Consider the following 22,065-nt stretch of genomic DNA (forward strand, 5'->3'; position numbering starts at 1 on the left):
GAGCGAGCTCTGAATCACCTTTTCCAGATTATACTGTCCCATTGATTTTAATAAAATTGGATTTTTGATATCTTTGTAGTTTTAGGAATGTGAATTGTTAAAGCGTGGGCACATACAGCAGAAAAGTAACTTTTGGATGCAAAGAAACATTTAAGGATGTAGTTGGGAATTTTGAAATGGGACTGTATGTTATGTTAATGGAAGCCTGATTTAACATAACATAGCTGAAAAATTGTTCCTTTTCTCTTTTTCTGCTAAGACTGTGCTTAATAGTCTTATATTTCTTCTTCAGTAATTTACTACAATTATTTAGAAATGGAATAGCTAACTGAATGGATCCATCTGCCCTCTTCAGAAAAGATTTTCATGTCATCAGCTATTGCAACAGAATTTTAAATGCACATCAAAGATGATTAAAAAGTTAAGAAATAACGCATATCACAATTTTTACCTTAAAAATGTTTTTCCTTAATTAGGAGAATATTCCCACTGTGACTATCTTTTGTAACCCTGGCATGAGAACTCGTCATTGGCAGCAGATGTCAAATATAGTAGGATATGATATAACACCAGACTCTGGAACTACCCTGAGAAAAGTTTTAAAGCAGAATCTAGCCCCTTATTTGGAAGAGTTTGAAGCTATAAGTGTAGGTGCAAGCAAGGTGAGCATAGAGATTTGATAGTGACAAATATAACATCAGGTCTCTTAGTGATGGCTTTTATGACTTACTGGAATTTTTTGTCTTTGCCCTTATGCAACAAAAGAGATTTGGTGAGACCTTGGCCCATTAGATGATAACAGTGAGTGTGTGAACATTTGTATCTCATGTTACATCGTTAGTATTTATTTCCTGAGTGTACTGCTTTCTGTGCCCTAGAAAATGATATACTAAGAAAAACAATAACAAGAAGTTAACTTACGCTGTTAGCTAGCTGAATAAGCTATTTTGCGCTAAGCTTATATATTGAATGAATGAGCTGGAAAAAAATAATGCAGTGACTAAAATAAACTATTTTCTTTTGAAACTGTAGGAATTTTCCTTGGAGAAAGCAATGCATGCCATGATGGAAACCTGGGGTTCAATTTCCTTCAATACAAGTGTGTATCATGAGACTGGTATTCATATTCTGTCTGCAGTGGATGAGATTCAAGCTGTTCTCGATGATCAGATTATGAAAACTCAGACAATGAGAGGATCACCTTTCATTAAACCATTTGACAAAGAAATCAGGGTATGATGTTTACTGTTCTGGTGTCCCCCCATCCCCCCCCGTTTTTATTTGCAGGATAACTAGAATGTAAGAGTATGCCAATTGTATTACAGCTTTTATTGTCTGACTTGTTAATGAAATGCTTTCATTGATTCCCCCCTGCCCCCCCGGCAAGATTCGTTTGAGTTCATGTAAGTCCTACTTACATTATTTCTGTGTTGGAATTCCCTCTTCTGTTCAGATTCAAGTGCAACCAAGAGAACGTGATTTTTTTTTTTTTTCCGCATATTTTGCAAAGTCACTATTTCCTTTAGTGTCTTTAACCTTGCTGCTTAATAACTGGAAATTATGTTTTTATTATTGTTAATGAGAACATTTAGTGATTTAATACTTGAGTTTGGACTCAAATTTTGAACTATGGTATTTTTGTCTGGGCAAGGAAACTTCTTGAGTGCTGGGAGAAGGTTTTTTTTAATCAGGCCTCAGATCAATGATGGGATTGCTTTACACCTGCTTTTGTATTTTCAGGGCTAGAGTAGTCTTTGTGGTGCTAACACCGTGACTATTGACAGGAGAGAAGCTGGTGAAATTGCTTTGCAGTTACCCTCCCTAGTTCTTTGTTGGTTTATGTAGGAAATCTTGAGGTTCAAGCAGGCTCAGTGAACATAGGTAGTATTTACCCTTTACAGGCAGCCTGTCCAGCCTCTTCCAGAGGTGTCTGCTATTGTTCACTTTAGGGACAGGATTGTGTCTCTAAAGCTGGCTGGGTATCTTCTGTGAGCTAGTGTGGCTTTTCTGGTATTCTCGTGTCCCCGCTGTAATTCAGCTGCAAACCAAGAGCTCCTTGCTGTGGGGAGATGAAGCTGAATTTGTCACTGGTAGCCTCCTTGGTATTAATTCACCATTAAGTTTTTAAAAGATCGTAGCACTGAAGTGATAACTGCATTTTGGAAAGTTCATTTCCAGGTAAGTTAAACTTTCTGACCTCCTTTGGCCATCTGTATACGTGGAAGAACCCAAATACTCCTAAATGTTTTTCTTTTATTTTCTTTACTGCTAGACATTTTTATTTTCTTCTTGGGAACTAGAGTACCACAGTGTCTACCTTTCCTGTATTTATTCTCTCTAACATTACTTGTTTGGAAATATTAAGGTAACATTCTTTAAATATTTATTAAGGAATGGGAAAATCGCTTAATTCAAATTCAGGAGATTATTGATGAATGGCTGGAAGTGCAAGCACAGTGGCTTTATTTGGAACCCATTTTTTCTTCGGAGGATATTATGCAACAGATGCCAGAAGAGGGGCGTCTCTTTCAGACTGTGGATAGATACTGGAGGGATATTATGAAGTATTGTGCCAAAGACCCAAAGGTAAGGAAAATATCCAGTACTAAAAGGGAACAGTAGCTTCTCTCTTCTTTTTTTTTGTCAATGCTTTTGTTTTCAGAATGTATACAATGAACTGCTACATCAGTTGCCTAGGCTTTCTAGGAACAAAGCCACGTGGTACATTATTTGAATAACTTCTACTGTTTGAAGTATCTTATTTATAACTTACAGTTTGCATGTGTTTGTTGTTACAGGTTCTTGTTGCTACTTCCTTGGTAGGGTTATTGGAGAAGCTTCAGAACTGTAATGAGCTTCTTGACAAAATCATGAAAGGGCTTAATGCTTATCTTGAGAAAAAACGTCTCTTCTTTCCCCGGTATGATGCCTTTTGGCTCTTTAAAAAACAAAGATTCTGAATGTTTATTTTGTTGTGAGTAAGGTCAGCCTTTAAAGTAGCTTGATAATACAGTTGGCTTTTTTCTTTTTTCTAAATTTTTTTAGCTTCTTTTTCTTGTCTAATGATGAAATGTTGGAGATCCTGTCGGAGACTAAGGATCCTCTCAGAGTTCAGCCTCACTTGAAGAAGTGTTTTGAAGGCATTGCTAAGCTACATTTCCTTCCCAATTTGGATATTAAAGCAATGTATAGTTCTGAAGGCGAGCGTGTAGAACTGATTTCAACCATTTCTACTTCTGAAGCTCGAGGTGCAGTGGAGAAGTGGTTAATTCAAGTAGAAGATATTATGCTGAAGAGTATACATGATATTATTGCTAGATCAAGAATGGTATGGGTTTTGTAGTAATTTAATAACTGTGGCACAAATAGACCTTTCTTTATTTTAAGGCTGTCTCTTGGCTTCCTAAAATTCTTCCTGAACACAAGAGTTGATGAAGTTATGGGGCCAGGACCAAGTTAACATGACTTGTATTTGTAGGCCAGTGAGATAAGTAAGAGTTTAGTTTGAATAATAATCAAGTTGTTTTCCTGTAACACCGGATATAAATTATTTTAAAAGCTTGGCAGCAATACTCTGTTTATAGGATATATCACCTGATGTAAATGAACTATTCAGGTTTTTTTATTTAATTACAAGTTAGAAATACAACAGTTGTAATATGTTTGTTCCCTCCTAAAAGAAAATCATTAGCCAGAAAGTGTTTCTTTGTATGATGTTAGCAAGTTGCGAATATTTACATAATATGGAAAGATAAGTGCAAGAATCTTTAAAATTATTTGATAATACATTGCAAATCTAAGGGGAGAAGAGCATTTAAGAGTTCGTTTGGACTTTGAAAATAGGAAAATAGTATTTTTTAGCAAGGATCATATTATATGCTTCTGTATTACATTATGGTACATATGCACTGACACTGTATTTGTATACTGTGTTTAACACTTTCAGGCATATCTAGAGACTGAGAGAAAAAGGTGGGTTCTGGAGTGGCCTGGACAAGTAGTATTGTGTGTGTCTCAAATGTTCTGGACAAGTGAGGTACATGAAGTTCTTTGCAGTGGACCAGAGGTACTTTGTAATGCATAATCTTTTTAAAAAATCTTTATTAATTTTTCATTTCAGCTAATGTACTTTGCTTAATCAAATATTTTTCTACAATCAAAATAAGATTTGAAAAAGGTTCAGCCTATGAGTTTGATATAAATCACTGTACATAAATTCATGTATACCTTTGATTCAGGTACTTGAATATTCTTGTTTAGAGCAAGCAGAGATTAAAATGTAGCTTTGCAACATAAATGCATAACTGTGAATGAGAGTGAAGCTGATGGGAAAACATGGTACTGTAAAAGAATGGCTTAATAAGCACTCTCCATTAAGATATTTAGTCAACATGAAGAAGTCTGGAACACTTGAAACTGCCGTATAATCATTTTCATAATTACCTTTTTTCTCCTAGGGTTTAAAGGGTTATTATGATACACTTCAGCTTCAACTTAATGATATTGTAGAACTGGTAAGAGGAAAACTGTCGAAGCAAACGAGGACTACCCTGGGTGCCTTGGTTACTATTGATGTTCATGCAAGAGACGTCCTCAAGGAAATGATTGAAAGTGGTAATTATCTTTCAAAACATTGTTCTTCATGTGTGTCTTAATACATAGTTAATTAAAAATAGTTAACCAATCTGATTTTGCTGCCTAAAACACAACAGTATTAAGTTATGTATGTGAGTATTTGGATGTGAGCATCAACATCAGTAATTTCAAAGCTGTTTTAAATTTAAACCTAATAGAAAATCCAGTTATCTAAAACGTCTTTTATGATTGCTTTCAATTCTGTGTTTATCAGGTGTGCAGAGTGAAACAGACTTTCAGTGGCTTGCACAACTACGATATTATTGGGAATTTGAGAATGTTCGTGTCTGCATCATTAATTGCAACGTAAAATATGCCTATGAATACCTTGGAAACTCACCACGCCTTGTCATTACTCCTCTTACAGACAGGTGTTACCGCACCTTGGTATGATCTTCCACCAGTGCTACTAAATACTGTATTGACTGTAGTATAGTATTTCTTCCACTGTTCGTTACAGCCATACTTTTAGGGCTTGCAGTTGCTGTCAGACTCTGGTATTTCTGTTAAAATGCGGTTTTCAAAGATTGTAATTTCTATAGAATATTGAACATGAAATTGACTAATAATGACAAATCTGGACAGCCCACCAATGTGACTGAAACATTAGTGGATTGTTGTGTTGTGGATGTGTTTTTTAAAATACAAACAGAAAAAACACTCAATATTTTTATTGCTGTCTAGATTATGAGAACAGAAAATCCTTTTCTGATGTTCTATGGTTGCTAAATAAAGTGGAGGAGGATCCACTTGTGATCATATTGTTCCTAAGACTAGTACAACAGTTTGGCAACTTTTTGGTATCCCTGCTCATTAGAGGTGTTTATTATTGTACTGGTCTATCCTCAACTAACCTGGCAACTGAAAGTTACCAAAGTCATCTCAGATATGGCTTTCCTGACTATCATTTACTGCAGTTTATTTGGCTGGAGTATGATTTCAAGTTTTACTAGGCACCCATTCTCCTATTGTGAGATGGTAATTTTCATGCTGTGGAGACCTAATCACAAACTCCGTAGGGTTTAAGAAAGAAAAGGGCTGAAGAGACCTGACTGATGCATCTGAAGATATTTGTTTGCCCTCTTCATAGCTTAAATTTTTATGCTATGGTTCCAGCTGATGCTTGCAAGTACCTATTTGTCAAAATATCAAGGTACATCAGTGTGAGAGGGCGATGCAGCTGGTAGTCTGTTTCTTTTTTTAAGCTCACAGACCTTGAATCTTGGAGCAAAGCAGTTGGAATCCTGGTACCCTTGCAAATGGAAGTCTCGTTCTTTGCACACAAAGGTCTTAATATGGTATTGCCAGTGCTCGTCAATATAGCACTGTGGCCCTCTAACTGTGGATTGGAAGCCAAATACGTCTGAGTTTTTGTTTAGAGTCTGAAGCTTTATTTTTTTCTGTTAGGTTTTCCTCCTACTTCAATGGAATATAGGAAAGAATATGGAATGGTCAACGGAATACACATGCAATGAAGGGGGACAGTGTGGGAAACAAAAAGGAAAGAGGAAAAAAAGTATATTAAAAGAGAAACAGAGATAGAAAAAAGTAGCAGCCAAGTAATTGCATCAAATTTAATTTGAAAGATGTATTTAAGCAAGAACTGAAAGATTGAATCCAATAAAGTTTGAGTAACTAATCATGGTCATGATGGTAATAAAACTAAACTCTCTGTTAGGGTCAAAATTCGATTCTGTTGTATATATTTCCAAGCTGTAAGTAGATTTCAGATTATTTTTTAATTAGTATAACCATACTTTTTATGTTAGTTTCATACAGTCATTGTATCTGCCTAGCGCAATATAATTAAACATTTTCATTCAGAATAATTTTATATGGATGAAGTAGTAATAATTTCCGTAAATTATTTCTGTTCTTAGATTGGAGCCTTTTATTTAAACCTTGGTGGTGCCCCAGAGGGTCCAGCAGGGACAGGTAAAACAGAGACCACCAAAGACTTGGCTAAAGCTCTTGCTGTTCAGTGTGTGGTCTTCAACTGCTCTGATGGCCTTGATTACCTGGCAATGGGAAAGGTAAATAGAAAATAAATGTTAGGCTTTGTATTTTATTTTTTAGGATGAAAATTGTAGGGTGCCTCCTTTGCAGAGACAAATAAATGGGTCACCTGTGGTCTGCTATGCTTGGACACTATATGTTTAACTTTCTGTCCTTTATGAAATCCTATTAAGTCACTAATTAAAACATGTAAAGAAACAAGAGTTGGCAGGATCAAGATCTTCTGATTTAGCTTTCTTTAGAACCAAGAAAAGACTTTGTTCTTCAGTACATCACTGATCTTTGCTCTGAACGGGCTTAGATGTTATTATCATAATTGTATCTTTCATGTAATTAAAGTTCCAACATGATACTCTTAGTTTCTTTTGAATCTTCTAGGATTCTGTTAGCAATATTATTGCTATCTTTCTTCATTTGCAGTTTTTCAAGGGTTTGGCTTCATCAGGTGCATGGGCATGTTTTGATGAATTCAATCGCATTGAACTGGAAGTACTGTCTGTTGTGGCACAGCAGATCCTTTGCATCCAGAGGGCCATACAGATAAAGCTAGAAACATTTATTTTTGAAGGAACTGAACTGAAGCTTAACCCCAACTGTTTTGTAGCTATTACTATGAATCCAGGTTACGCAGGACGTTCTGAACTTCCAGATAATCTGAAGGTAAAATAATAAAATACATGCTTCTGCTTAAGAATGAATTTTTCAAAAAAGTTGAGGGACACATGTATTGCTGGTATTAACTCAGACTGTACCACCTGGAATATAAACATATACTTGTTATGCTATTTACACATACTAAGCCTCTTCCCCCCCCCTCTTTTTTTTCTTTTTTTCCCCCTAAGTACTTTGTTCTTTTTGAAGGAATTAGAAATATTTTTTTATTTTCTTGTGTCTGTTAGTGTTTTTCATGATTATTTTTCCAGGCCAAAGGCTACAATGCTGTAGCAAGTAAACTGGAAGGTGTCAGGTTGTGGGTAGATTATAAGATTTGGATGCAAAGTTTAAGATGGAGGGGTATGTTGGAAAAAAGGCTTTAAGAATGTATTTTTACATTCCATTTATTGCAGTCTTATTTAAAAGAAGTGTTAGCGAACTACACTTAATACATGCAATGAATGTGCTTAGATTACCTGATTAAATAAAATGTTTGAGATGATTGTTTTGACTAGAGTAGCTGTTTCATTGAGGAGGCTTGGCTTTAGCGTAATCTGGAGCCTTTTGGAACAGCATCTGTTCCTTAAGACTCGACATAGCACGGAGCTACTGGGCCAGAGCAAGTTGCCTCAGTGGGAACTATACTGTGAATGCTAACTGAAAGCAGAGTTAATACAGCATGAAGAGTATACCAGCTGCAGATTACTTAAAGAAAGGAAGTGCATTCTCTCACTTGCCATGTACAACACCTTCCTTCGCTTACTGCTGTGTTGGATGTATCAGTGTAAGGGGACAACTGCATCCTTGAGACAGTGATGAGGGAAAAGAGCTGGGAGAGACGGTGTCTCTTCTGCACTGGATTGTAGATTGAGATGGATCTTGATGGCAGCTTACTTATGTTAGCTTGCTAGTGAGTCATAAGCTGCAAACACTGATAATTCTTCTATTTCATTGGCTCCCAAATGTTCTGCAGGCAACTGCTTTCCAGTGGAACTGTTTTAAATGATCCACAGCTTACCTAATCATATTAAGCAGTACTTCATTTAAAATGCGGTTACTATTTTCCATTAGAAATGCGGTGATGGGATGAATACTGATCCATCACCTGCAAAAGTTCTGAATTACTTTCCATTCCTCAATTAATTATTTAAAGATATTTCTTTGGATATGTATTTCAGGTTCTTTTCCGAACAGTAGCCATGATGGTTCCTAACTATGCTCTGATAGCAGAAATTTCGCTCTATTCATACGGATTTTTGAATGCTAAGTCACTGTCAGTGAAGATAGTAATGACCTACAGGCTTTGTTCAGAACAGCTTTCCTCTCAATATCACTACGACTATGGTATGCGAGCAGTTAAAGCTGTGTTGGTGGCTGCTGGGAATCTAAAATTGAAATTTCCTGAGGAAGATGAAGATATATTGGTGAGTTCCTGAGGGAATAATTCTTAAGGAGTTTTACAGATGCAGGCAGTTGTGAGTTCTGAAGGCAGTTCCACTATGTCTTGTCACATCGCTGAACCATGTTTCTTAGTTTCCCTATTTGTGAAACAAAGACAATAAAGTACATGCTGTGCTTTCCAGTGCTATGCTGATGATCGCACAGTTGTGCTTAACTGCTTATCAAAGGCACCATTTAATTAATTAATCTTTATTATGTCAGATTATTTTAATTGATGAGCAGTTTATTCTGTGTTTTTGATAAGAATGGTAAAATGTATATTTGTTTACTCTAGCTTCTTAGATCAATTAAGGATGTGAATGAGCCCAAATTTTTGGCGCATGATATACCTCTGTTCATGGGTATAACTAGTGATTTATTTCCTGGTATCAAGCTTCCTGACGCAGACTACAATGTAAGTACACTTGTAACTTTTCCCTGGTCATAATCATTGTGGGTTGTTTTGTGTTGTTTTGTTTTTAACCAAGTGTAATTAATACAGTAATTTGTGAGTTATTGCAAGATAAGGAAAATTATTGAATGTTTGCAATGAAACTTAGTACCAAAGAAAATTTTTGTATCTGTTCCAAGTATAACCCACATCTGAGTTCCCTTATGTCCTCAAGGGTTGTGTAAGGCATCCTGCAGATCGGAAATTGATCTGCAGATTTGGCAAATTTTAGGGTCTTTTGCTGATTTCTTTCCTAATTTTTGGACATAATTAAGTGAGATTAAGCTTTGTGTTTGTATTTTCTTTTGGTTTTAGCAACAATTAAAGCATAGCTCCTTTGTAGGAGGGTGGTTGGGAAGAAGATGAGCATATTGGGAAAGACAAAATGGATTAACTTCTTAAAAATTTCCAGTAAATACTAGTCTTGTTAAAAGTGTATTGTTCCAAAGCGTACTGTTGGCTTCCTGATGGTGAAACGCCTTCTCTTCAAGATAAAAATTGTAGTTAATTCCCATTCTAGCATATGAAGTACAGAAGTGATGTGGGTTTTTTTTCCCAGGGATGTTTGCTATATTCTGATTAATAGTATTTCAGTTTTTAATTAATTTGAAACCCTTATTGGTGAGCATAAACTGTTCTACTGTAGTCCAAGACAGTAATTTAAATTGTAGCAATGATAAGATTATGATCCGTTTTGATTTTAGGATTTTCTGGAATGTGCCAGCGAATGTTGCATTCGTCATAATGTCCAACCTGTAAAAGCTTTTATAGAGAAAATGATACAGACATATGAAATGATGATTGTTAGACATGGGTAAGATTCTCATTACTGTTTCACGAGCAGTATTTATTGTCATTTTGGCTTATACTGTAGTGGTATATGTAAATGTCTGGGGGATTGATATCAGAAGTAGCCTCACCTGTGTAATGATTTTAGGTGCGGATATCAGTGTGGTGAAGACTTAGGACTGTAAAAGTTTGTCTAGATTAAAATAGTAGTTATCAGATCTCTGCCATTTTATTCCTAGCTTTTATTACTGAATAGCAACTGTGTGGAGAAAATATGTACAATATGATATTAGTCATATGACTGTTAATATTCAGCTCATTATTTAATCTTTTCAGTGTGACATTGTCATAGTCGCATCCCTCTGCTGGGTGACTAAAAAAGTTATTTTGAAATGTGGGTGAAGATAGTTTGATTTGTGTGTGTGTGTAGTACATGTTCCTGCTGTTTGTGTTCCTCCAGAACTTTGTTGTAAACTCTGTCTGGACTGAAAAGAAACTAGAAAGTAATCTTTGATTCAGCAAATAAATGAACTACTGTAGTGGTAAACCTATGCTTTAGAGGACAGCTTGCATATAGTGGCTGTGCAATCAGATTTGCATCTGCAAATAAACTGTTTCTGCCTAAATGATGTTTCCTATATACAAACCAGATTTACTTGTTCTGCTTTTTGAAAATTAGGTGAAAATTAGCTTTAAGCATATGAATGATGCTGTTGGCCTTCATGTGCTCTGTAAAGTGTAAATTGCAAGATAAATGTATTAATAGCATTTTTTTTCCATCTAACAGCTTTATGCTGGTAGGGGAATCTTTTTCTGGGAAGACCAAAGTTCTACATGTGTTGGCAGACACACTGTCTCTTATGAAAGAGCGTGGTTATGGTGAAGAAGAAAAAGTAATTTTTAGAACTGTGAATCCAAAATCAATCACTATGGGTCAACTTTTTGGGCAGTTTGATACGGTATCCCATGAGGTAATGTATGTTTTAAAAATAGCATATAGTAATTGCCCACTTTTATCTGTTTCTTCCTCTCACCTGCTGTGACTTTCAAGGGGTTTGTATGAGTGCACTTGTGTGAGTGTGTTTTAACTTCAGGTTAACTCATGGTGTCATTCCACAGTTGTTTTCAGGGGCAGAAAGGGCAGTTTACGAGGCTCCTGCTTCTGGTTTTTAAGTCCCAATTCCAGACAGTATTTCTTCATCTGTTCCCTGGACTCCAGACAGTGTTTATAGGACTGTGCTATAAATTAAATGACAGGCTTGGTTTTAAGAAAAAAGAAGCAAACATACCAGTATGGGTTCAAGACTAGGAGCTAACAATCCTGTCTGTTTTTTCTGCTTTGTAGTATTTCTAGTGCTTTCTTTTTTTTTTTCCTTTTCCTGTGTATGTCACACCTCCATTATTCTGGACTGTAAACCAATGAATTAATAATTTTATTATTTTAAACACAGATGAGAATACAATTGTAATTTTAATTTTAACTAATACTTTTATGGCTTGTTTAAAATGAGTGTATTAAAAAATGCAGTAGCAAGTTTGTATGCAGTTATGTAGGTTTAAATATGCAAAAAAAAGCAATATCGTTCTGAGGGTCATTGTCCTAATATAGTTGCATCCATGCTAGGAAATCATACCCAACTTAACTGTATTCACTTCTCTGTCTATTCCTAACCAGTATAATCAAAGTAATGCAAAAACTATGAACTCATGGGTCCCCAAGTGTGAAACTTAGGTTTAGAGAAGAAACAATATTAAGAAGTGAATGTGAAATAGTGAAACTTAGGGTGACTCTGGGGAGAAGCAGTTGTGAGACAGAGCAGAAGCACTTCTAAGTTTCTGTAAATTGAATTGCCGGTCTTCTATTTGTTACAATATTTTTTTAAAGTGAAAAACCCACTATTTTAAAATTTGCTGATGTTGCGTGACCCTCAGTGAAACTGCAAAGTTATGTTCTGCTCTCTTGCAGAGCAAGAGAAGAATAATTAAAAGAGAGGAATAATGAAAAGGAAATGGAAGGTTTTTCTGTTACTTGCAGTTTAAATTGAACTATGTATACTGTGTCTTACTCTTCATTCCTACGTTCTCCTCCTCTAGTGGACAGATGGTATAATTGCTAATACTTTCAGAGAATTTGCATTATCTGAGACTCCTGAACGCAAATGGGTTATCTTTGATGGCCCAATTGATACTCTGTGGATAGAAAGCATGAACACAGTTCTGGATGACAACAAAAAGGTATCCGTCAGTGGAAATAAATGCCGAAATAAAATAATGTGACATTTTGAAAATATTATTTTACATAGAAAACCACAAATGCAAACAGCGGTGCCTGGCATTTGAAAAGAGCAAGTGCAAGGTGGCTTTGGTAACAAGTTGTAAGCTTTTTTTGAGTTGTTTTTTTTTTGTTTTTTTACTTTACTTCGTTGGAATCATAATCATAGAATCAACTTATTGCTGTAAGACATTAAATATATAGTGTTTCCTTAATGTCATATTGTAAGTTTGTAACATAAATAATTGAAATTTAAATTTTAAAAAATACATTTAATTATATTTAATGTGAATCCCACAGTTTCAAAATTCACACAAACTTAGGCACTTATGTTTAAAGACAATGCCAAAACACAAAGGGTTGTATTTTCAAAATTAATGACTTCGGAAGTCAAAGTTGTAACCATACAGCACTTTTGAAAATGGGCCTTAGGAATCTCAAAGTGAATATAAAAATTAGAGACAACATTTTAAGTTTAAGTTCTGGATGATACTGTGTCAAAATACTCAAACTGGACTTTTGATTAAGTAGTAGTGGTGGGTCTCTAGCTGGAATGCTTCAGTATTAACAGCAATAGCAGTAGATATCCTTTCTCCTCTCTGCTTGCTGTCTTTATCCTGTCAAACGCAAGATTGATAGTTACCTGCAGTGAACCTACTGGTAGGATAATGTGGAGTACTATGGTTTAAGTGAAGAATTTAGCTAAAGCTTGAAAAAAATAATTATTGCTCCAAGTGATTAAACATTTTATGTGGTTGACCTTGCCTTTGGTTATACTTGGTTTTTCTGATTTTCATATAGAACTCTCCTGTGATAGGAGGTGTAATTTACAACTAAACTTTTTTTTCTAATCTAGCTTGTGATTTTTTTTTTATTATTATTATCAAAGCTTTGTTTGATGAGTGGGGAAATCATCCAAATGTCCCTTCAGATGAATCTTATTTTTGAAACAATGGATCTTTCCCAGGCATCAGTAAGTTTTGTATTTAATTAAAATATAAACCAAAGTTCAATATATTAAATGTATAATAAAATGAGTTTACAATTTTTCCTTAGCCTGCTACAGTCAGTCGTTGTGGCATGATTTATTTGGAACCTTCTCAGCTGGGCTGGAGGCCACTTGTTACCTCTTGGTTGAATAAACTCCCTGAACCTCTTAACTTAAAGGGACATCAAGATCTTCTGCAGGGACTTTTTGATTGGTTAATACCACCAACATTAAGACTCCGTCAGAAAGAGTGCAAGGTATTCTTTGCCCTTTTTTCCCCGCAGTAACTAGGTGGCCCTTTCCATTCTGTTACCCTTGGTAGGGAGGGACTATTCTCTCATGACAAGCACAAGTAGAATGAACGTGCAGCAGCCTCCTGTTGTTCTGAGAAGGGCAACTGTTGGGTCCAGTTCGGAAAATTAAAATGAGAATGTTAGGTAAGGCTTGTATTGTAAGTTGATCATAGTTTTCACCTTGTTCTTTTCACAAGTAAAGCAAGTATTTAAAGCACTGAGTGGAAAGTCTTCCTAAGAGAATTTTGTACATATATTTTTTTCTTTAAAGATGTCATGTTGAATAGTGTTAGGGGAAACGTACACGTAGTTCCTTGCAAACTCTGTGTGATCTAGTGCTTAGGCTTTTTCTCATCTATTGCTGTAGTTACTTCTGTGGAGGTTTTTGTTTTAAGATGTATGGTTGTAGTGGTCATGTGGTAGCCGTGAACATAGTTAACAAGCCAAATGTCTTGACATTTCAAGGACAGAGGAGGACAAATGATCTTTTGAATAAAAGTCAGTGTGAACCTTGCCTTCAAATATTGGTTCCGAATTAGTTAATTATCTAATTATTTTAGTATTTTAGCTCCAAAAGGTAAACTAACTGAACACGTAAAGTATAATACCCATCCTTTTGTATCTCTTAGGAACTGGTACCTACAAGCAATACCAATGTTGTAGTAGCTCTTACACGGCTTTTTGAAATGTTGATTTGTCAAACTGTGCAAGAAGATCCCACCAACAGAAATATCCGTGCATGGATTATGGTTGGTTTTTTTAACCTGTAGAAAAATGTTTCTGCGTATGCCGGTTTTCAAAAATAATTGGACTAATCAAAACAACTTTAATTTGGGATAAGAGACATGTGAAACAATTTTGCTACCTCCTTGCTCCCTCCCCCCAAACTTTGGAGATGCCCAGATGAGACAGAAGTTTTACAAGTAACAAATATAATTAAATATTTTACTGTTTTTTCCAATTAACTGGGATAAATAGTGTTTTTGTTAAATGTGCTTTTTAACTAACCAAGTAATTAGCTAAAGGAAAGTGTCTTGTTTTCCTTAAAGGAAATAAGTGTTCACGTAATACTGATTGGCTTGTTTGAACTAAATTTCCTTGGGAAGAGTGTTTTCTGAGAGTTATATTAGTTGGACACTTTGTCTGACCCTACATGACTGTTCTTATGAAAAACTGAAAAAAATAGCATGTAAAAGTATTTTTTAAAAATTGAATTGGAAAATTCCTAGATCCTGGTTTGCAGTTAGAAAATCCCGAGACCACATGATTGAACTCTTCTCGGGCTTTTTCATGTGACATAATGCTTTAGTCAGTGGCCTTTATTTTTTGTCATGTATGTATGTGTGTATATATATGTATGTGTGTGTGTGTATATATTTATCTTCTTGAATAAGGTTGTTTGTTTGCTCTGTCTTTAATAAGATTTCTAAATCTCTTTAGACCAGGGCTATTCAAGGGTAACTTGTAACACCTGTCTGCTTAACAGTATTTTTCAGAATTATATTTGTTAATCAGACTGTACAAGGTTCATATAATATATCAGCTTTTTAGACGCTTGTCTTTTTGCCCTTGCAGGGTTGCTTTGCTTTTGCCACAATCTGGTCCATTGGTGGAACTTGTGATGGTGACAGCAGGATAATTTTTGATAATTTCTTGAGGGAAACTTTGGCTGGGAAATCTGGAATAAATCCTGTACCAGCGAGTGTGGGAAAATGGGAGTGTCCCTTTGAAGAGAAAGGCTTGGTCTATGACTACATGTATGAGGTATGATTGGTTGCTTCTGTGTTGACTGAAGTAGATTCTTACAGTCTGAATGGAAAGAAAATATAGCTAGATGGATATTTTAACTTTACGAGGCTTGTTGGATGTTGTAGAGTGTTGGCGTTGGATTAAATCCCACAGTGCATTTTTCATTCATTTTTCTTTTTTTGAATACTAATGTGGCCAAATTTTTTTAGAAAATACCAAGATGTACACATCAGTTATATTTACAATGTTGCCACATTATAGTTATTCTGTAGCTAAAGCTAAGCTGACAGACTCAAATCTGATTTCATATAGAAGGAAAGATGTGTACTGTCTAGAAGGAAAGCAGAATATTGAGCCCATAGGCAGTTTGCTTATATTACAATTTTTTTTATAGTATCCATTAGAAACATTAGATTATAATTACACTTTTTAATTTTTGCATGTGTTCTTCTGTTGGGCTTTTGTGTGGTTTTGTTTGTTTGTTTTGGCTGAACAAAATCTTTAAGAAAAGAAAGGAGTCTAAGCTTAGGTATGTACTTCAACACTTGATTAGTGAGATAAAGCAAACTAAATATATTAACTTTTGAAACATTTGATATTCATTAATTTATTAAAATTCATTATTTTCATTTTTCTAAAGTGAAGTAGTAGAGGAAACCTTCCATTATGTATAGAAGTAACACCATTCTATTTTACATCTGTATTTCTTCCCAGCTGAAAGGCAGAGGATGTTGGGTTCATTGGAATGGATTTATTAAAAATATTAATTACAGTGATAAAAATGTGAAGATTCAAGATATTATAGTCCCAACTATGGATACAGTCCGATATACCTATTTGATAGAGCTATTCATTACCCATGGAAAGTAAGTTACTTCACTTCAGTGCAAATTTCTGAAATACTGGTCATAGGTAGAAATATCTTTTATTCTTTCCATTGACTTCATTGTTTTTATCAAGCCCTCAAAGTTTATTTGGCCTGTTAAAAATATACATTTACTACAAACAATACAATTTGTTGCCTTAAAAACTGGTTTTGTTTTTTTTTATGAAGTCTTATTATAATCCAGTTTTAGTATGCTCATTCTGACGATGCTGTTACGACAGCCCAAAGAGTTTTTCTACCCTCTTTCTTCTTTGGTAATGAAATATATATTTATTTTTTTTCTTTGATTAGTCATATCGAAATCAGTTATATTAGCTATGGTCAGATCACATAAGAGAATGAAATATAAACCAGCCTCAGGTTAAATTTCAAGGACAAAAGTTTTATGAAGTTTAAACTACTGCAAGACGTATCGGGAGAAATTTAACTCCCATGTATGTTCATCCATACCTCAAAGCCAGTAGAATGAGAAATGTCTCTCTCTCTTTGTCCCCTTTGTCTTGTTGGTGGGAGCAAACTAAAATTAAGAGAGCGTTATATGAATATGTTAAAACATTTTCGTTTCTTTTTAAGGCATGTAATGTTTTTAGAGGTAGAAAAAGCAGGGCAAGTTAGTAAAACTTATTACTTCTAATTGCAATCAGTTTATAGTTTGTTAGATTTCTGCAGTCTGTATGCTTTATTTCTTTCCTTGTGAAGACCGCTGCTTTTAGTGGGACCAACAGGTACTGGGAAATCTGTGTATGTCAAGGACAAGTTAATGAACAACTTGGAAAAGGAGCGCTACTTTCCCTTCTTCATTAATTTTTCCGCTCGAACCAGTGCCAATCAGACCCAGGTTAGTAGAACAGATAATTTATGTTTCAAAAAGATAACATATATGAATATTTAATCTGTGTTTTGAATATTTCTGTCTGCATTATAGAACATTATTATGGCCAGGCTGGAGAAGAGGTGCAAAGGAGTCTTTGGCCCTCCAATGGGAAAAAAATGCATTGTTTTTGTAGATGATATGAATATGCCTGCTTTGGAGAAGTATGGTGCACAGCCTCCTATAGAACTTTTAAGACAGTTCTTTGACCATGGATTTTGGTAATTATTTGAAATACAATTGAAACTTTTTTGTTGCTGCATTTGCTGTTATAATTATTTATTCACTTGAATTTTATTTTCAAAACTTTAAAAAAGTGCTTTGTATATGTTAAGATAGCCTTGGCTTATATAAAAATATGTTTTTTAAAGTTGAAGCAACTTCTGTATTGCTTTTTACGTGACTTTTCAATTTAGGAAATTGATCATCAGATTCATTTTGGGTTTTTTAGAAGGTTTTATTGCTGAACGTCAGTATTTGTATATACAAATAAAATCATTCTTTTACACCTGTATTTTTTTATGTCTGGGTTTTTCATTGTTTTTATTTTTACAGTGCAGTTCCTTGTTCTTTTCCTTTCTCTTCCTCCTCAGAGTGAATTGGCAGGTTTATATATATCTATATATATATCTATATATCTATCTATATATATATATATCTATACACACACATTTGCAATTATATAAAATTTATGATTTTACTCATTGCATTGGTTTTTACTGTCATCCAAGATTCTATAGTCATCACAATTATTTTTTTTAACAACATTTCAAAATATTTTTTTTAATATAACTGTGAAATCAGATCTAGTAATAGGCATGAAAATAATAAGCTAAAGGTCTTCCTTACTTTGAGGTTTGTGGCTCTGCTTAGATGGAAGATTGGAACAAGTGGTCTCCTAAGGTCCCTTCCAGCCTGAACTGTTCTGTGATTCCAGGCACTGCTCAAATATCTGTTGCTCTTGAATAGAGATAATGTATCTTGCCACATTACAGTTTTAAATAGTCGTCTCAAAATTTTGTATCAGGTTTTATATAACCCACTTTAAACAAATAATCTTTCTTTCAGGCCAGCAGATGATGTGTTGAGATTAACTGACACATAGTTACAAGACTAGTTGTTCTTGGGGGTTTTTTTGTTTTGTTTTTGGTTTTATATATATATAATATTATGTTACATACTATATTGTTTATATTTTAAGTACATATGTTATGCATGCAGAGAGTACTCTGTAATATAGATGCGTCTAAGCTGTAACAAATGTGTTATATCTGTAACTATCTAAATGTCACATTGCAATTTCCTTTGAAGGTATGATTTAAAGGACACATCTAAAATTACACTTGTTGATGTACAGTTACTCGCTGCTATGGGGCCTCCAGGCGGTGGGAGGAATCCTGTTACTCCTCGATTTTTGCGACACTTCAACATTTGCGCTATTAATTCTTTTAGTGATGAAACAATGGTCCGCATCTTCTCTACTGTAGTAGCTTTCTACTTACGGACTAGGGAATTTTCTTCTGAGTTCTTCACAATTGGAAATCAAATTGTCGCTGCCACTTTAGAGGTAAGAGGCAAATAGCTTAATGGAAATTTCCTTTAACTTGTTCAGTAATGTTCCACTGGCTCTATAATAATTTAATTGGTGAAGTAGAGATTTTAGATATTTTGTTCCCTATTATTTTTAACATACAGCCTCATCTGCTTTGACAAAATTGTCCTAGTTTTATTGTTGCAGTAACCTTCTTATTCTATGAAAATTGTCTTTGAATTTGTGTTAATGTGGGCTCCGTGGTACCTGTCCACATAATGTCAAGTAGATGAGACTGGAATCTCTGGGGTCAGACAGGCACAGGAAGCTGTCACATGCAAAGACAAAATGAAAATACCAGTTGCAACCCTTCCAAAATTCCTTTTCAGAGAGACTAAGAATGAAGAAATTGCCCTCTCCACTTTCCTCCTCCTTCTCCCAGTTTTTATGCTAATTATGGGCATGTCACAGCAGACTAAGGAAGCCACCATGAACATGCAGCTTTGTAGAATCTGACCCCAGTATGACAAAAGGCGTCACAGAAATGTTGTGAAACTGAAAGCCATTAGGCCCAGCTGTATGGAATTTTGAAATGTTTTGTGAAGTTCCATGTTACAGATTTTAGCGAGTATCACATTGGCAATGTAACATACACATCAGAAAAGGAATGGCAATTCGTGACATTATTGCAAAGAAGCATTAAGTTACAGACATAATATAAAAATATAGCTTTTCTGGCTTCTTATGTGTCAGAAATCATTAGCAGTGTGAACAAGTCTATTGCCTGCCAGAAGTATTCATCATGGAAATACATTAGGTGGCTAATGTTTGACCAATGAAAAATTCTCACAGAAAATGTGATCAACTTCAAAGGCAAAATCAAATGGCTGAAGTTTCACAGGGGATGTGACTTGCTTCTACTGCAGAACTGCGGCCTTTCTCAGACTTTTTCGCTAGTTCTGCTTATACCCAAGGGCATATTCAAGACTTAATCCATCTCATTCCAAGGACTTGCAGAGCTGGTATTTCAGAACTATTGTTAGATAATACGTTCAATGTATGAATCACAAGGCTGACTGACTACTGCCACTAGAAATCTTTTTATAGGTTCAATTATTCCTTCCCAAACAAACAAACAAAAAAAGTAATTCACAAGAAATCCGCAAGTTTTGCTTCTTTAAACAGAAAATAATAGTAGCAGCTACTAGCAATTCGAATGCATTTGACTACATGTTTAAAACCTTCAGTTTTGTCAGATTACATCTTAGACCAGTTTCAGAGTGTTGTCTTTTAATACAGTCATGCAGGTATTTTTCATCAGACTGCATCAAATTTTGTTCATACTGTTGGACTCTTACACATTTGCCTGATAGAGAATCTGTTCTAACATGAATTTGCATCCGGGTAAGCAATACCCTCCAGCTCCTAGGATTAAAGTATAACAGAAGAACTGGGCTTTGGAATTGGCTTGGGACGTGGGACAACAGGCAGAATGTATACTCAGTACCATGGATATAGTCAAGCCTGTAACACTTGATTTTACTGCACGTTTTTTTTTTTTTAGCAGGTTGATGTTTGGTAATTGTCTTCACCTATGAGTATACAGAGACAGATTAAAAGTTTCCTCTGTCAGCCTTCACTTCAGCATGTTATTTATGTTCAACATAATGAGAAATGACATTATTTCTGTCATAACAGCATGAGCTAACAACAGCTGATGCATTCCAGATTAGAGCAAAACATAGTCAAAAGACACTTTTCTTGATCTGCCTATTCCTTCAGCATTTTTATTGAATCTCTCTTTATTTTTGAGTAATTCATAGATATGCAAACAAATAGATTTAAACAATTGAAAATCTAGGAAGTTACCATTACGTATCATTCAGTCCTTTACTTGAAGGAGAATATCATATAAGTAAAGGAAGTCAAGAGATCTGAGTGGTATTCCTGGTCCTACAACAGATTTCTTTACACTTGCTACAATTACTTTTCCCATTTGCAGTTAGGTTAGTAGTACATGTATGTTCCAGAACTGCATGAGGTGCACCTGATATATATTCAGAGGACTTGGAGATCTTTAGACATTATTAGGATTTATTAAGTGTGAAATGTTTTTCTTGGAGAAATACAATTTTAGAAGACATTTAAGATTTATTATGATAATATAGTCAGTGTTACTCTTTTGTTGATTTTGTTCTTTTTTGTTGTTGTTATTAAGGTGTATAAAAAAGCCATCAAAAATCTTTTGCCCACACCAGCCAAATCTCATTATACATTCAACCTGCGTGACTTTTCACGTGTTATCCATGGCTGCTTGCTCATTAAGAGAAAATCAATTGAAAGCAAACATGTAATGATTCGGCTGTTTGTACATGAGGTATTTCGTGTCTTCTATGACCGTCTAGTGGAAGACAATGATAGAACCTGGTTGTTCAATTTAATGAAAGATATTGTGAAAGAACATTTCAAAGAAGCATTTGATTCAGTTTTTGCACACCTGAAGCAAGGAAACACAGCTGTGAGTATCATGTTTAACCTGTTGCAAAACAATTGCTTTCATTATAAATTTAGGACTAGAAAGTTTCTCAATCACAGGTGAAATTTTGGATCAAATGTGCTTGAAAATTTGAGTTGAATTTGGCAGAATGGCTTATTTGGAAAAAAAATGAGTAAAAATGTTTGGAAGGGTTTAACTGTTGTATGTAAACATCCTTTTCAAAAAATATTTCATTTAAAATGTGGGTAAACATTACTTTTCTGTAAAAGAATTTTGTGTATCTGATAGTGAAACAAAAACTTTTTTGTTTTTCAATTAAAAAAATAGTGCAATGTTTTTTCAGATTTACCCAAAACCCCCTGGTTATTTATATCTTACCAAATTTAATTTATCAAGCATAGTGTTTTATTAAGCTCCTAGATGTCTGCACATAGAAATAAAGCATTCAATTAATCAGTAGGTCAGCAGAGCAACTTTTCAAAAAAATTCTGTCACATCTTTTCTTGGAGGTATAGCAGCACGTACCGAATCTTTCGGCAATGGGAGATAAGGTGACAGAACCAACCAGAGTAATTTACAAATCATGACCACAAAAGTAGCTGGGATGTGCACATAGTACTGTGCCTGCAAGGGGCAATATAAGTATGAATACTCTTTAAATGGACTTCCAGAGACCTGATTTACAGGATAAAGAAACATTCCCTTTTTAAATTTAGCCTGTGACTGAGTTACTATGTGGTAAACAGCATTCTGTAATTGTTATGAAATTTTAGTATTTAAAATGTTGTATAATCATGCTATACTGTATGCCTTGTCTTCCTTGTTTCTGTTTTTCTTTTTTTTCTTCTCCTGTCATTTCATTGATGTATAGAAGAAATAACCTTGTCATCTTAGTTATCCATTTCACAATATAGTGAAAATTGCTAAACATACATCTGTATAAATTTGGTGTAGTCTGAAGGTCATGATTATGAGACTGTTAATGGCTATTTG

At 34.8% G+C, this 22,065-nt stretch overlaps 1 protein-coding gene across 1 annotated transcript in view; it reads left to right on the forward strand.

The window, feature by feature from the left end:
* Positions 1–22,065, forward strand: part of DNAH12 (dynein axonemal heavy chain 12) — a 74,381-nt gene that overhangs the window by 20,744 nt on the left and 31,572 nt on the right. Inside the window, exons 19-42 of the mRNA XM_072876100.1 lie at positions 477–662; positions 1,033–1,233; positions 2,392–2,586; positions 2,799–2,920; positions 3,046–3,328; positions 3,947–4,066; positions 4,458–4,614; positions 4,850–5,022; positions 6,516–6,668; positions 7,072–7,311; positions 8,484–8,729; positions 9,041–9,160; positions 9,901–10,010; positions 10,773–10,956; positions 12,080–12,220; positions 13,147–13,230; positions 13,314–13,502; positions 14,168–14,287; positions 15,114–15,302; positions 16,002–16,153; positions 16,873–17,011; positions 17,099–17,265; positions 18,356–18,611; positions 20,794–21,093. Of these exons, the coding sequence (XP_072732201.1) occupies positions 477–662; positions 1,033–1,233; positions 2,392–2,586; positions 2,799–2,920; positions 3,046–3,328; positions 3,947–4,066; positions 4,458–4,614; positions 4,850–5,022; positions 6,516–6,668; positions 7,072–7,311; positions 8,484–8,729; positions 9,041–9,160; positions 9,901–10,010; positions 10,773–10,956; positions 12,080–12,220; positions 13,147–13,230; positions 13,314–13,502; positions 14,168–14,287; positions 15,114–15,302; positions 16,002–16,153; positions 16,873–17,011; positions 17,099–17,265; positions 18,356–18,611; positions 20,794–21,093 (4,227 nt within the window). The remainder of the gene's footprint in view (positions 1–476; positions 663–1,032; positions 1,234–2,391; positions 2,587–2,798; positions 2,921–3,045; positions 3,329–3,946; positions 4,067–4,457; positions 4,615–4,849; positions 5,023–6,515; positions 6,669–7,071; positions 7,312–8,483; positions 8,730–9,040; positions 9,161–9,900; positions 10,011–10,772; positions 10,957–12,079; positions 12,221–13,146; positions 13,231–13,313; positions 13,503–14,167; positions 14,288–15,113; positions 15,303–16,001; positions 16,154–16,872; positions 17,012–17,098; positions 17,266–18,355; positions 18,612–20,793; positions 21,094–22,065) is intronic.

Source organism: Ciconia boyciana, chromosome 11 (assembly GCF_034638445.1).
Source record: "Ciconia boyciana chromosome 11, ASM3463844v1, whole genome shotgun sequence".
Classification (NCBI taxonomy): Eukaryota; Metazoa; Chordata; class Aves; order Ciconiiformes; family Ciconiidae; genus Ciconia; species Ciconia boyciana.